This window comes from Ursus maritimus, unplaced genomic scaffold, assembly GCF_017311325.1.
Source record: "Ursus maritimus isolate PB19 unplaced genomic scaffold, ASM1731132v1 scaffold_1, whole genome shotgun sequence".
Taxonomy (NCBI): Eukaryota; Metazoa; Chordata; class Mammalia; order Carnivora; family Ursidae; genus Ursus; species Ursus maritimus.
The window spans coordinates 8,361,209-8,374,921 of NW_024423343.1; the positions used below are offsets into that span (position 1 = coordinate 8,361,209).

Consider the following 13,713-nt stretch of genomic DNA (forward strand, 5'->3'; position numbering starts at 1 on the left):
CCCCCCCCCCATCCCCGCCCCAGGATTCCCGCTGGGCTCCAGCCCCAGCCTTGCAGGAGGGCAGGTGAACCGCCTGGGAGAGTGGAAATGCCCCTCCATCCCAGAATCCGGGGATCAGGTGTGGGATTCGCAAGGAGGTTGGGGGAGACTTCTGGGTGGAGGTTTGGTGAGGAGGAAGATATTCAGAATTAAGAATTCTTGGGATCTGGGAGAGAAAAGGACCTAGAAAGAAAGTTGGATGGTGACTGCGCCGGTACATGGGCACCAAACACCTATTGATAAGAGGAAATGGAGCTGAAGGACTAGGAAGACGGTCCAGGAAGACGGTCCAGGAACGGAGCCTGAAAGTCCGCGGTTGTTCTGAGGGGAGGGATGGTGTTGGCGGTGGGCTTGGCAAAAGGGGTCAGGAGGACAGTCCCCAGCTCCTGGCCTGTCCCACCAAACCACCTGCCCAGCCGAATCCTGTTTCAGCCCTGCCCCACCTTCCTTGGACTGTTCCCTTCCTTCCTTCCTTCCTTCCTTCCTTCCTTCCTTCCTCCCTCCCTCCCTCCCTCCCTCCCTCTCTCTCTCTCTCTCTTTCTTTCTTTCTTTCTTTCTTTCTGTAAAGATTTTATTTTATTTTAAAGAATTATTTATTTATTTGGGGGGGCAGAGGGAGAGAGAGAGAGAATGCCAAACAGACTCCCTGCTGAGCACGGCGCCTGACATAGGGCTTGATCTCAAGACACTGAGATCATGACCAAAGCCAAAATCAAGAGTCGGTAGATTAACAACCGAGCCACCCAGGTGGCCCTAAGATTTTATTTTTAAGTAATCCCCACACCCAACGTCCGGCTCCAACTCACAACCCCAAGATCAAAAGTCGACCGACTGAGCCAGCCAGGTGCCCCTCCCTCAGACTGTTCTTCCCTTTCCAGGTGGGAAGTAAGGGTAATGTTACTGTGCATTGATATTGCGTACCTGAAATGTACCAGGCACACCCTGAGAACTTTATATGTGTTTTCTCATTTAATCTTCACAGAAATTATGAGGTAAGTTTTGTGGACACTCCCATTTTACAGATGTGAAGACTGAGGCACAGTGAGGCGCCATCACAGCTAGAGTGGAGCAGAGCTGGCATTTGACCCCAGGCTAGTGTGTTTAACTCCATAGCCTGGGTCCTTAACCACTATATCCTATGGACTGGCAGAGACTGCGACCTGACAAAGGAGAGGGAACCCCAGAATTGGCAGAGTCAAGGTTGTCAAATATTTCACCTTTTAACAGTGCGGGTGACAGGAAACAGAAACAAGAGCCAACTTTTGGGTTAGCATTCTGGTTTTTAGCCCTTTTCCCCCTCACTTGATCCCCACAGTGACTTAGTCTTCAATGCCAAGTGGCTGATAACCAGGCCCTCTGTGTGGCAGGCAGGTCCCACTTTAGTACCTTTTATAGATTAAACTGCCTGGATCCTTGCAATAAGGAAACAGAGAAGTCCCCATGCAAGTGGTCACACAGCCCAGAATTGGGGAGGCTGGGTTTGAATCTAGGCAGTTGCTTCCAGAGCCCTTGTTCTTGAAAACCATACTGATAAGATCAGGTAGTGCATGTTGTGCCCATTTTACAGATGCTCAAACTGAGTCCCTCTCCCAAAGTCCAGGGCTGGAAAGGGAACAGACCCAAGGGAAGACTGCTGGCTGCAACACTTATTGTTCCAGAGGATTCATCCTTTATTCAAAGACTCCAGTGGATCATGAAATTTATAACGGAGTCCTGCTTTGTATCGTTTTTAAGATGTACATTTTTACATCTCTGAGATTGTTATACATCTTATTTCTCAGCGGTACCTAAAAAAACGTTCCTTTTGGTGTTGCTGGCACTTTGGTTTAACGAGCTACCAGGGATCTTCGCGTGACATTTCTGGGTGTCTCTCTGTTCTGTTCCACAGGCTCCTCTCTGCTTCAATTGCTCTACCCTCCCTGGAGACGTGCCCCCTACGGATGCCAGGAGCCTGGTGCCCTGCAATGGCAGTAGGGACCTGAACCTCACTGATGAGGAACTGAGACTCAAGTACCTGGGGCCCCAGCAGACAGAGCTGTTTGTGCCCATCTGCACCTTGTACCTGCTGATCTTCGTGGTGGGCGCCGTGGGCAACGGGCTGACCTGCACGGTCATCTTGCGCCACAAGGCCATGCGCACCCCCACCAACTACTACCTCTTCAGCCTAGCGGTGTCCGACCTGCTGGTGCTGCTTGTGGGCCTGCCGCTGGAGCTCTATGAGATGTGGTGCAACTACCCCTTCCTGCTGGGCGCCGGGGGCTGCTACTTCCGCACACTGCTCTTCGAGACAGTCTGCCTGGCCTCCGTGCTCAATGTCACCGCCCTGAGTGTGGAGCGCTACGTGGCCGTGGTGCACCCACTGCAGGCCAGGTCCATGATGACTCGGGTGCACGTGCGCCGCGTCCTCGGGGCCATCTGGGGCCTCGCTGTGCTTTGTTCTCTGCCTAACACCAGCCTGCACGGCATCCAGCAGCTGGAAGTGCCCTGCCGGGGCACGGTGCCCCACTCGGCTATGTGCACCTTGGTCCACCCGCGGGCCCTCTACAACCTGGTCGTGCAGATCACCACTCTGTTCTTCTTCTGCCTGCCCATGGCCACCATCAGCGTGCTCTACCTGCTCATCGGGCTCCGGCTGCGGCGTGAGAGACTGCTGCTGCTCAGGCAGGAGGCCAGGGGCGGGGCCGGGTCCAGGGACAGCTGCCGGTTTCAGCGGTCGCAGGATCGGGGCCGGACCCAGGTGACCAAGATGCTGTGTAAGTGTTGCTCCTGGGAAGAGTGGCTGAGCCAGGCCCTGGGTGTGAGGCTTCCAGGACCCGGGGAGTGGGGGGGCTGAGTGTCTGGGTTTATGATGGAGGCTGAGTGTGAGGTTTGGGGTTGCCACCACTGCCCCCCACCCCGCCCCGTGTGTGTGTGTGTGTGCACGTGTGCGCGCATGTGCGTGGGCGATTACTCAGTGGGAAACTCATAGCAAAGAGAAATGGCAGGATGGGGCACATGATTTGTGAGGCCCAATGCAAAATGCAAATTTGGGGTCCCTTGTTCAAAAATCATTGTGACTGTCCTGACAGCAATAGTCCAGCATTAAATGAAGCCCAGGGTCCTTCTCAGCTCAGAGGCCCGTGCAGCCGCACTGGCAAGGCACCCATGCAGCTGGCGCTGACTCGTGGAATCCAACCACAGACCGGGCAGGGGCACGTGGCTGGGTTCCGGAATGGCAGAGCCGTTTATGGGAGCTGGGCCCTCCAGGTCTCTCATCTTTGCTCCTAAACATGTCTTGGCTCTGTCCTTCCCTAGAGCAACCTGGGAGGCAAGGCCATAGGCACAGAGAGTTCCTCTTTCTAAAGAAACTGCCCTCTTCCCTTAGTGGCTGTTGAAAAGTCCCAGGATTCTGATTGGTGGGCTTAGGTCATAGCCTGCTCCCAGGCCAGAGTGGCAGGATGCTGCTGTTTGCAGCCCCCACAGACTCACATGCTGGGATGGGGGTTTGGGGAACAAGGGGTTGGATGGGCAAGATGATATGTATCCTCCATGTTATATCTGTGGTTCCTAGGGACCCCGGGAATGACCACTGTCTAAAAGAGGCTCGTCAGGAGGTGGGTTTGTGAGGGTCAGCGTGCAGAGCACAGGAGAGTCAGGGCAGGTGTGTGGATTGGGTTGGGCTGAGTTGAGGCTCTGGGTCTTACTGTGGTCTCGATCTGGCTCCTTTTTTTTTTTTTTTTTTTTTTAAGATTTTATTTATTTATTTGGGGCGCCTGGGTAGCGCAGTCGTTAAGCGTCTGCCTTCGGCTCAGGGCGTGATCCCGGCATTCCGGGATCGAGTCCTACATCGGGCTCCTCCGCTGGGAGCCTGCTTCTCCCTCTCCCACTCCCCCTGCTTGTGTTCCCTCTCTCGCTGGCTGTCTCTTTCTCTCTTTATCAAGATTTTATTTATTTATGTGACAGAGAGACAGCCAGTGAGAGAGGGAACACAGCAGGGGAGTGAGAGAGGTAGAAGCAGGCTCCCAGGAGAGGAGCCTGATGTGGGGCTCGATCCCAGGACTCCGGGATCACGCCCTGAGCTGAAGGCAGACACTTAACAACTGAGCCACCCAGGCGCCCCTAGATCTGGCTTTTTTTTCAAAAACAGACAAAATGGGGAAGCCAGACAAAATGATACTAAGCCAATCCTTGATTTCCTCCCCATCCTGCCCCACCCTAGCGGGGCCTGAATTAGGTCGATGGAGTGAGCCAGGGCAAGACAGAGGTAGTGAGACCTTGGTCAGAGCCATGGGATGATAGCCGGCTAACTGGGGGCTGCCCCATTCCCAGAGAGAGACCCATTCCTCTTGTCACCCAGGAACGGTGTCCCAGAGCCCAAGGCCACTTGAGCAGCTCCCTAAAATGGGACTGACCCCAGAGATCCTGGCTTGCCTCTCAGCTGTGCCCTGTGAAGCCTGCACTACAGACCGACCACCCCCTGCCCACTCTGCCTCTGCCCCCTACTCCTTTGCCCTGCAGGGACCAAGTCTGCTCAGCTGGGATGGCTCTTGCCCTGGGAAGCTGGGGTCTTTCCTTAAGGCTGCCTTGCTTGCTGGCCTGGGGCTCTGGCTTTCTTCTCTCCCTGCCTCCCTCCCTCCTTCCCCCAGCTTCACTTTCTGAGGGCCTGGTGTACACCAGGCTGCAGGCTGTAAGCAACATCCTGGTCGAGATCCCAGATGATGAGGGAAAACCGTGCTGGGGTGTGGTGGGGAAGGCACTGCAGGGGAAGATAGGCAGTCAGAGAAGCAGACAGAAGCAATAAGAAACAAAAATCAAGACAACCGATGACAGAGACCCGAGGAAGGGCATGGCTGGTTGATGCCACAGCTGGAGGGAAGCTCTGGGAAGCTAAATGACCTCTTAGCTAAGAGCCACCTAGTTCCAAACTCTGTGATGGGAGAGCCAGACTGGGCCAGCTTGGCTCAGGTGTCCACACCTGGTCCAGTTGACTGTGGCTGGGTGGGCCCAGGCAGTGACCATGGTGGGACCAGCCTCTCCGAAGGGGGTGCTGACGCTAGGGCAGGCAACCTTCCAGAACCTTCCAGATGGATAATGGGCGTGGGTGGCACGGTGAGATTGAGCAGACTACCCCGAAGCCCAGGGAAGGCAGCCTGGCAGGCACCCAAGTCTCCCCTCTGTGCCCCTGCAGTTGTGCTGGTCGTGGTGTTTGGGATCTGCTGGGCCCCTTTCCACGTTGACCGCCTCATGTGGAGCTTTGTGTCCCAGTGGACCGAGGGCCTGGACCTGGCCTTCCAGTACGTGCATGTTATCTCCGGCGTCCTCTTCTACCTCAGCTCGGCCGTTAACCCTGTGCTCTACAACGTCATGTCGAGCCGCTTCAGGGAGACTTTCCAGGAAGCCCTGTGCTTGGGGCCTCAGTGCCGCTACCACAGACCCCACCACAACTCCCACAGCCTCAGCAGGGTGACCATGGGCAGCACCCTGTGTGACCTGGGCTCCCTGGGCATCAGGACCCACCCGCTGACTGAGAATGGTGGCCGAGAGGGGCTGCAAGAGACTGACCCCTTCTGAGTGGAGCCTGGGAGCAGCTTCACCCAGAGAGGCCAGAGCGCCACTCGCAGTTTCGGGAGCCCATACGTGCCCTCCTTATGACCTCTCCCCCTTTGTGTCCCATCCCCACTTCAGCCGATAAACTCTGACTGGCACCTCTGCGTCTCCTACCCCCACCCAAGCTTTTGGAAGGGAGATAAGGTTGCTGTCTGCCCTCCAGAGCCCCAGGCCCACAGGTGAAGTCCTCCCTCTACAGAAACAAGGCAGCTGGTGAACTGGCAGAGCAAGCCTCCCCCTGGGGTCTCCCCCACCCCCACCCCCAGTTTCTGAAATGTGTTCATGGGGCCCTTTGACCCATGACCTTTCCTTCCCATTTCTCGTTGAGATTTTGCAGGTTCTGGCCTGTTCTGGCCCTTTCTAGCTCTTGGCCTGTACCTGGCACCCCTGCCATCCTGACCCTCTGTGGCCCCCACCCAGTCAGCTCATTCTGCTCTGCTCTCCACCTGGTCGAGTGGCTGGGCGGTGGGGGTGCCAGGGATCCAGGGGACCTGGTTCCGATCTCGGCCCTGCTGCCACCGCTTTGCAGCGTGCTGTCACCTTTCCCAGCCTTGGTCCCTTGTTCGTAAAATAAAAGGGGCCCTGACACTTCATAGTGTCACCCTTTGGCACTTTATCTGTGGTTTTCTGTGCGTGTGCATAAATCACTGCTCGTCACAAAACTGCTGGAAAACCTCGACAACAAGGCAGAACTTACTCTCTACTTCCTCACCACCCCCAACTCCCGCTCCCTCCCTGACCTTCATGTCCCCCCCCCCCAGCCCTGAGAGCCACTCCGGCATGTTCTTTGCTTGGCACCGACTGAAGCCACGAGGGAGCAGAGCCCCTGCCTGCCTCTGTCCTTGCCTCCACGTGAGCTGGTCTGGGGGCCTGAGGTGAGCAGAACCCTGGGCCTGGCTGACCAGAGGATTCTGGAAGCAAGAGACATGAGCCAACCAAAGGCAAGGAGTGACCCTGTGAGGACAGTTTTGCTTGGGGGCTCAGTGAGGTGAGAAGAGAGACAGGGACAGGTAGGTTGAGTCCTGAAATGAAGCCCCATCCGAAATGCACAGGGGCTGGCGCAGGGCTCGGTCAGGACCCACTCAGTGGAGGAGACAGCGCACTGTGGGTCAGTTGTCCGGGTTCCCCGTACAGACAGACCCTCCTTAGCTCAGGCTTCGGGGCCCCCTGCCCAAGAAGTGGAGAGATTGCACAGGGTGGCATAGAGTGGTCTGGAGTTTTGAAATTCAGTTGTAAAAATATCAAATGCTCTTTGTAGAAAACTTGGGAAGTACAAATAAGCAAAAATGAAAACAACTTAAAATAATTAAAAACCACCCTTGCTGGGGCTGGCGGGAGGGGGAAATGGGGACAGAGTTTGTTTTGCAAGATGCAAAAATTCTGGAGATCGGTTGCACAACTTAATGTTGAACTGGGCATTTCAATGGTTATGATGGTAAGTTTTATATTATATGGATTTTACCATTATTTTTTAAAAGAAAGGATTAAGTCTGAAGGAAAAGAAAAAAGTTGAAAACCACCCATAGATAGCTTCCCTCTCCTGAGACCACCACTGTTTGGAAGACGGACGGAGACGGAGACTCATGGAAAGCAGGGCAGCAGGTGGTCTCTGCAGTGAGCTCCGGGCGCCCTGGGGTGGTGGTGGTGGGGGGACAGCCAGACCCCTGACTCCAGGCTGGAGCCTGCAGCTGTCCCCAGAGACTAACAGTGGGCTCCCAGGGGCCTCTCTTAAGTGACTGTCGGAGATGATGTATGGGGCTGAGGAGCTTGGGTCAGTGTGCGCCTATGAGGGGCCTGCTCCGTGCCGGGGAGTGCCGGGCTGAGCGGGGAAGGTGGGGACGTGAGCTGTCAGAAGGCGTGGCTCCCTTAGTGTCCACTGGATGCCCGTCTCCCAAGTGTCTCCCCAGCATGTCAGTGGATGGGTCCCATTTGTCATGGGTCACCAGTTACCAGGGAAGATTGAAACAGTGGCTCTGGGCTCAGCCCTGGGACAAAAGGGATGGAGGTGGAAAGGCCCCCCCCCAGCAGGATCCTGCTCTCCTGGAAGCCAAGGCCCCTGCAGCATGTCCTTCAGCACTGGATGGGGGGGGGGAGCAGCTTGCCCCCAGGCGCCCAGTGCTCCTCCCAGGCCAGGGGCATCTGGGGCTCGAGTCACTCCCCCTCCTGGCTGCGGTCACCCACATCCCTCTTCCTCACGGGTTCAAGAGCTGGGGCTTTCTCTGTCTCCCGTCTGTTTTACTCTTGCCGTTCTCCTGGGCGGCATCAGAATTCACACGAGTGTCCCACTGCTGCCCTGGTTTCTGCCCCTGATCTTTCCTGCAGCGCCGGAGGCCTCTCCTCCACCTGGCCTCTGGGCCCCCTGGTTACATCCTCACTCCCAGGACCTCCAGGAGTTTTTCCATTTCTGGAAGGTGGACTCTTGACCATGACTGCCTCCTTCCTGCTCTGCTGCTCCTACGAGAGATTAATTCTTCAACCTCATCCAGCCTTCCTCGTTCTCATCTGCTCGGCTGTCCCCCCACCCAGGCTCACCTCCTTTCTGATGGGTCCTCCATCGCACAGTCCATCACACACTGCCTTCTCGGCCAGTATCTCTGAGGGCCAGGGTGAACATACTGGAATCATCCTTCTCAGAAAAAAAAGATTTATTTTCTCTGGGAATTCAGAGTCCCAAGATTAGTCTCAGCAAACAGAGCTGCATTTGTCCACCCTTCTGTTAAGTGTGTGCTCAGAACACGTAAAGGACACACACAGCACTTCACATCTATTCCGACGTCGTCAGATGGTATTTCTCAACCCGTCCTGACGTCTGGGAGCCTGCCTCAGTTTGGACACTTCCTGGAGTCTTCCTCCCTTCCCCATGCTGCCTTCTCATGGACCCACCAAGTTTTTTTGTCCCAGGTTTTCCTTGTGGAGAGGAGTTGCCTTTGGGCGCCCCCTGGCATTTGCACCCCATTCCGGGTGTGTGCGTGTGGGGGGGGGAGGGGGGCAGGAATCCCTCAGTGTGGGACTCTCATTGGAGACCAAGCCCAGGCTCCCACTACAGAAGCTGAAAGGCTTCCAGACACTCCACCGCTGACGTCACCATGTGGCCCATGACTTGCACTCAGCCAGCTGGCTGATCTGACGTGGGACTCCTATCCGGAGCGAGTGATCCTGAGACCTATGATGACAGGGACAGATGTGCCCAGGACCACAGCGCTAACGGCAGTGTCCCGTCAGGGCTGTCCCTGGACCTCCTGCCACCCAGCCTCCCTTGGTTTCTGCCCATTTTCTCTGCCAGGTTTTCCAACCTTCCTGTTGATGTTCTGAGCTGCTGAGAGCTTTTCAGTAAATTCCTTTTCTGCTTGAGTTGGCCAGAGTCGTTTGCTGTTGTTTGCAACTGAGAACCTTAATAGACTCATCTGTTCACTGGTTTGAAGGTTATGCATCTGTTTGTTCTACTAGTGGTTATCGTTACACATTTCTAAGATGAGCAGATATTATCACTGATTTGTTGAAACCCCAAACGGCAGTCTGTAGTACTTCATAATCCTTGTCATTCTATCTTGCTGTTTTTAAAACTTATCTTTTGTGGGTTTTTTATTTTTGTTTTTTAAAGATTTTATTTATTTATTTTGGGGAGAGCGCCCATGCAAGAGAGAGAGAGAGTGTGTGAGTAAGAGGGCACAAGCAGGGGGGAGGGGCAGAAGGAGAGGGACAAGCAGACTCCCCACTGAGTGCGGCGCCTGACACGGGGCTCAATCTCACGACCCTGATATCATGCCCGGAGCCGACATCAAGAATCAGATGCTCAACTGACTGAGCCACCCAGACGCCCCTATATATATTTTTTTTTTAAGGCAAGAAAGATGAGGACAGATTGAAGGAACTTGATCCTAGGAACATATTTACATGTTTCTAACAGTCTAAACCGCGTCAGCACAAGAAGAGAATCGGAATGTGCTTCTCCTGACAGAGCAGTAGGGCGCAGAGCTGGTGAGCAAGGACTGCAGTCAGGCTGGCCAAGTTTGAATCCGGGCTCAGCTATTAATTACGCTTAAAAGTCCGAACGGCCTTGGGCCAAAGTCAGACTGGCCTGAAAGGTACTGACATTTCTAGACGGAGAATGTGCCAGCTGCTTGCACCCAAATAAAACTCCCAGGCCCACACTGACAACAGCATCCTTCCAAACAGTGTCCAGGTTCCTAAATCTACCAGGTTTAGTGTGAGGAAGGTAGCTACTCTCTAACGTAATTGTCCCTTTGTATGGCCTCTTGAAATGCAGTACCCCAACCCATCCTCTTTCAAGCTTCTGCACAGGGCCGGGAAGGACAACAGGGGTGCTGTTTAGGAACAGAGGCCCAAGGCCCAGGTGAGGGATTCATGGAAGGCTGTACTTGGCTGGGTAAGAGTACCCTGATTCAGGAGAAGCGGTCATAGGCTGGGGCGAGACTGGAAGGCCTGGAAACTGCTACCACATTCTCTGGAACATCTACAAGAGTACCTGAGATCTTTCCATCTAATATTCAGGTACCTTCATCAGCATTAAAGCAATGTGGGCATCACGCATTCAGCTAACATCTATTGAGCACCGGGCACCAGGCATCGTCCAGAGGGGGGCAGGGGCACACAAGCGTACTGGCGTGTAAGTGCTCTGACAGCTGAACTCTGGGGGCCCAGAAGACGGGCACCTGCCCCAGTGGAGGGAGGCGTCCAGGAGGAAGTGATGCTGCCCAAGCCTCGAAGTGCTGGGAGAAGGGGTCTGACTGGTCTCTGAGCTTTGGCCAGGGGAGGGTGGAGCACCTCTGAGGGCAATTCTACCAAAACTGAATCCAGAGGAGGAGGGAAGAGACCCTAAGGGGAATGAAGGCTGTCGGGAGGAGGAAGGGACATCGGACAGGCAAAAACAACGCAGAGCAGACTGCGTTCCACATTCGTTGCTGGCATTCTCTATACTTCCCTGGCTGCCCTTTCCGGAAATTGGAATCTTCCCACCAATCTTTTTCCCTGTCTGATTTACCTTTGTTAGACACGCATAGGCAGGATTTCTTTTGTTTCTATTTTAGTAAATTAAAAAAAAAAAGTAATACTTAAAAAATTTTTTTAAATTTATTTAAGTAATCACTACACCCTTGAACTCGCAACCGTGAGATCAAGAGTTGCATGCTTTTCCAAATGAGCCAGCCAGATATCCCGAAAGTAGTACTTCTTTTCCCAACACCTAAATTAACCACTGTTAAGATTTTGGCAATTTGATTTCTATCATTTCCCCACACATATCCCCTGCCCCTATAATGAATAATAGATTGTTTTCAGTCATTTGCTTTACAAAACAAACTGCGTAGAACCACCAGGTAGAAAATCAGTGGTTATAATGGATGATGAAGCCCAGAACACTCCAACAGATCAGTTTTAACATCCCTGAAGTGAGACAACCAGACGTGAAGTACCTCCTAGAGGGAGGGAAGAGAAGTACCTGCCACCAACCATGACCTCTTCCTGTCAAAAAAACCTGAGCTTTAGTCTAGTGAAGCCTCCAGATCTAACTACCAGTTTACAAGAACACTGAGAATGGACGAATATGTTCACGATACCTTAAAGGTGTCAACCAAATCCAGAATAAGGACAAATTCTATAGGACAAATTACTCGGTTTTTTCAGTACATAGATAGCATTTAAAAGAGGTTCTCTTCTTTGACCTCGGCCGCAGCAACTTCTTGCTAGACACGGCCCCAAAGGCAAGGGAACCAGAAGCAAAAATGAACTATTGGGACTTCATCAAGATAAAAAGCTTTTGCACAGCAAAGGAAACAGTTGACAAAACCAAAAGACAACTGACAGAATGGGAGAAGATATTTGCAAATGTCTTATCAGATAAAGGGCTAGTAGCCAAAATCTATAAAAAGCTCATCAAACTCAACACCTAAAAAACAAATAACCCAATCAAGAAATGGGCAGAACATATGAACAGACACTTCTCCAAAGAAAACATACAAATGGCCAAGAGACATATGAAAAAATGCTCAACATCACTTGGCATCAGGGAAATACAAATCAAAACCACACTGAGACACTACCTCACACTGGTCAGAATGGTTAAAATTAACAAGTCAGGAAACAAATGGCAAGAATGCAGAGAAAGGGGAACCCTCTTATGCTGCTGGTGGGAATGCAAGCTGGTACAGCCACTCTGGAAAACAGTATGGTGATTCCTCAAAAAGTTGAAAATAGAGCTACCCTATGACCCAGAAATTGTACTACTACGTATTTACCCAAAGGATACAAACATAGTGATCTGAAGGGGCACCTGCACCCCAATGTTTATAGCAGCAATGTCCACAATAGCCAAACTATGAAAAGAGCCCAGATGTCCATCAGCAGATGAATGGATAAAGAAAATGTAGTATATATATATAGTGGAATATTACTCAGCCATCAAAAAATGAAATCTTACCCTTTACAATGACGTGGATGGAACTAGAGGGCATTATGTTAAGTGAGATAAGTCTAAGGAAGACAAATATATGATTTCACTCATATGTGGAATTTAAGAAACTAAACAGAGGATCATAGGGGAAAGGAGGGAAAAATAAAATAAGACGAAATCAGAGAGGGAGACAAACCATAAGAGACTCTTAACTACAGGAAACAAACTGAGGGTTGCTGGAGGGGAGGTGGGTAGGGGAATGGGGTAACTGGGTGTTGGGCATTAAGAAGGGCATGTGATGTAATGAGCACTGGGTGTTATATGCAACTGATGAATCACTGAACTCTACCTTGAAGCTAATAATACATTATAGGTTAATTAATTGAATTTAAATAAAAATTTAATAAAAGAGGTCTCTATTATATATATGTTTAAAGATTTTATTTATTTATTAGAGAAAGAGGAGAGGGAGAGGGAGAGAAGCAGACTCCTGCTGAGTGCAGAGCCAGCCATGGGGCTCGATGTGGGGCTGGACAAGGGGCTCAACCCGGGGCTCAACCTCACGACCCTAAGATCATGACCTGAGTCTAAATCAAGAATTGGACACTTAACTGACTGAACCACCCAGGTGTCCCCTATCATATATATTTTAAAGTTTATTTATAATCTCTACACCCAATGTGGGGTTTGAACTCATGACCATGAGATAAAGAGTTGCATGCTCTTCTGACTGAGCCAGCCAGGTGCCCTGAAGTTCTCTATTACAGATTAAAAATGGTTTAAGACATATCAACCAAATGTAGTGTGTGGAAATTTTTGAAAATTTTTTTTGAAATTTCGAATCCTAATTCAAGCAAATCAACAGTAAAAAGACATTATTGAGGGGTGCCTGGGTGGCACAATGGTTAAGCGTCTGCCTTCGGCTCAGGGCGTGATCCCGGCGTTATGGGATCGAGCCCCACATCAGGCTCCTCTGCTGTGAGCCTGCTTCTTCCTCTCCCACTCCCCCTGCTTGTGTTCCCTCTCTCGCTGGCTGTCTCTATCTCTGTCAAATAAATAAATAAAATCTTAAAAAAAAAAAAAAAGAATAAATGTCGAAAAAAAAAGACATTATTGAGACAGAAAACTGAACACAGACTAGCTATTAGATGGTATCAAGCCAACGGTATGTTACCAGACATAATAAAGTGTTTATAGGTGGAATGATAGGATGCCTAGGATTCACATTAAAATACTCAGGGAAAAAAAAGGAAGGGAGAGGAGGGGAAAAGGGAGGCAATGAATAGTTTGAAAAAATTTGCAAAAATATTGACTTTTGAGCACCCTTGTGGCTCAGTCAGGTAAGCATCTGCCTTTGGCTTAGGTCATGATCCCAGAGTCCTAGAATCCCCCACGTCCCGCTCTCTGTTCCACAGGGAGTCTGCTTCTCCCTCAGCCCCTCCTCCCACTCGTTCTCTCAATTGCTCTCTCTCTCTCAAATAATAAATAAAATCTTTGGGGCGCCTTGGTGGCACAGCAGTTGAGCGTCTGCCTTCGGCTCAGGGCGTGATCCCGGCGTGATGGGATCGAGCCCCACATCAGGCTCCTCCGCTATGAGCCTGCTTCTTCCTCTCCCACTCCCCCTGCTTGTGTTCCCTCTCTCGCTGGCTGTCTCTATCTCTGTCAAATAAATAAATAAA

The 13,713-nt window shown here is 51.7% G+C and overlaps 1 protein-coding gene across 1 annotated transcript in view; it reads left to right on the forward strand.

The window, feature by feature from the left end:
* The window catches only part of NMUR1 (neuromedin U receptor 1), a 6,693-nt gene extending 452 nt beyond the window's left edge, over positions 1-6,241 (forward strand). The window contains exons 2-3 of the mRNA XM_040639112.1: positions 1,928-2,792; positions 5,207-6,241. Of these exons, the coding sequence (XP_040495046.1) occupies positions 1,928-2,792; positions 5,207-5,589 (1,248 nt within the window). The 3' untranslated portion in view covers positions 5,590-6,241. The remainder of the gene's footprint in view (positions 1-1,927; positions 2,793-5,206) is intronic.
* Positions 6,242-13,713: the final 7,472 nt, after the last annotated feature.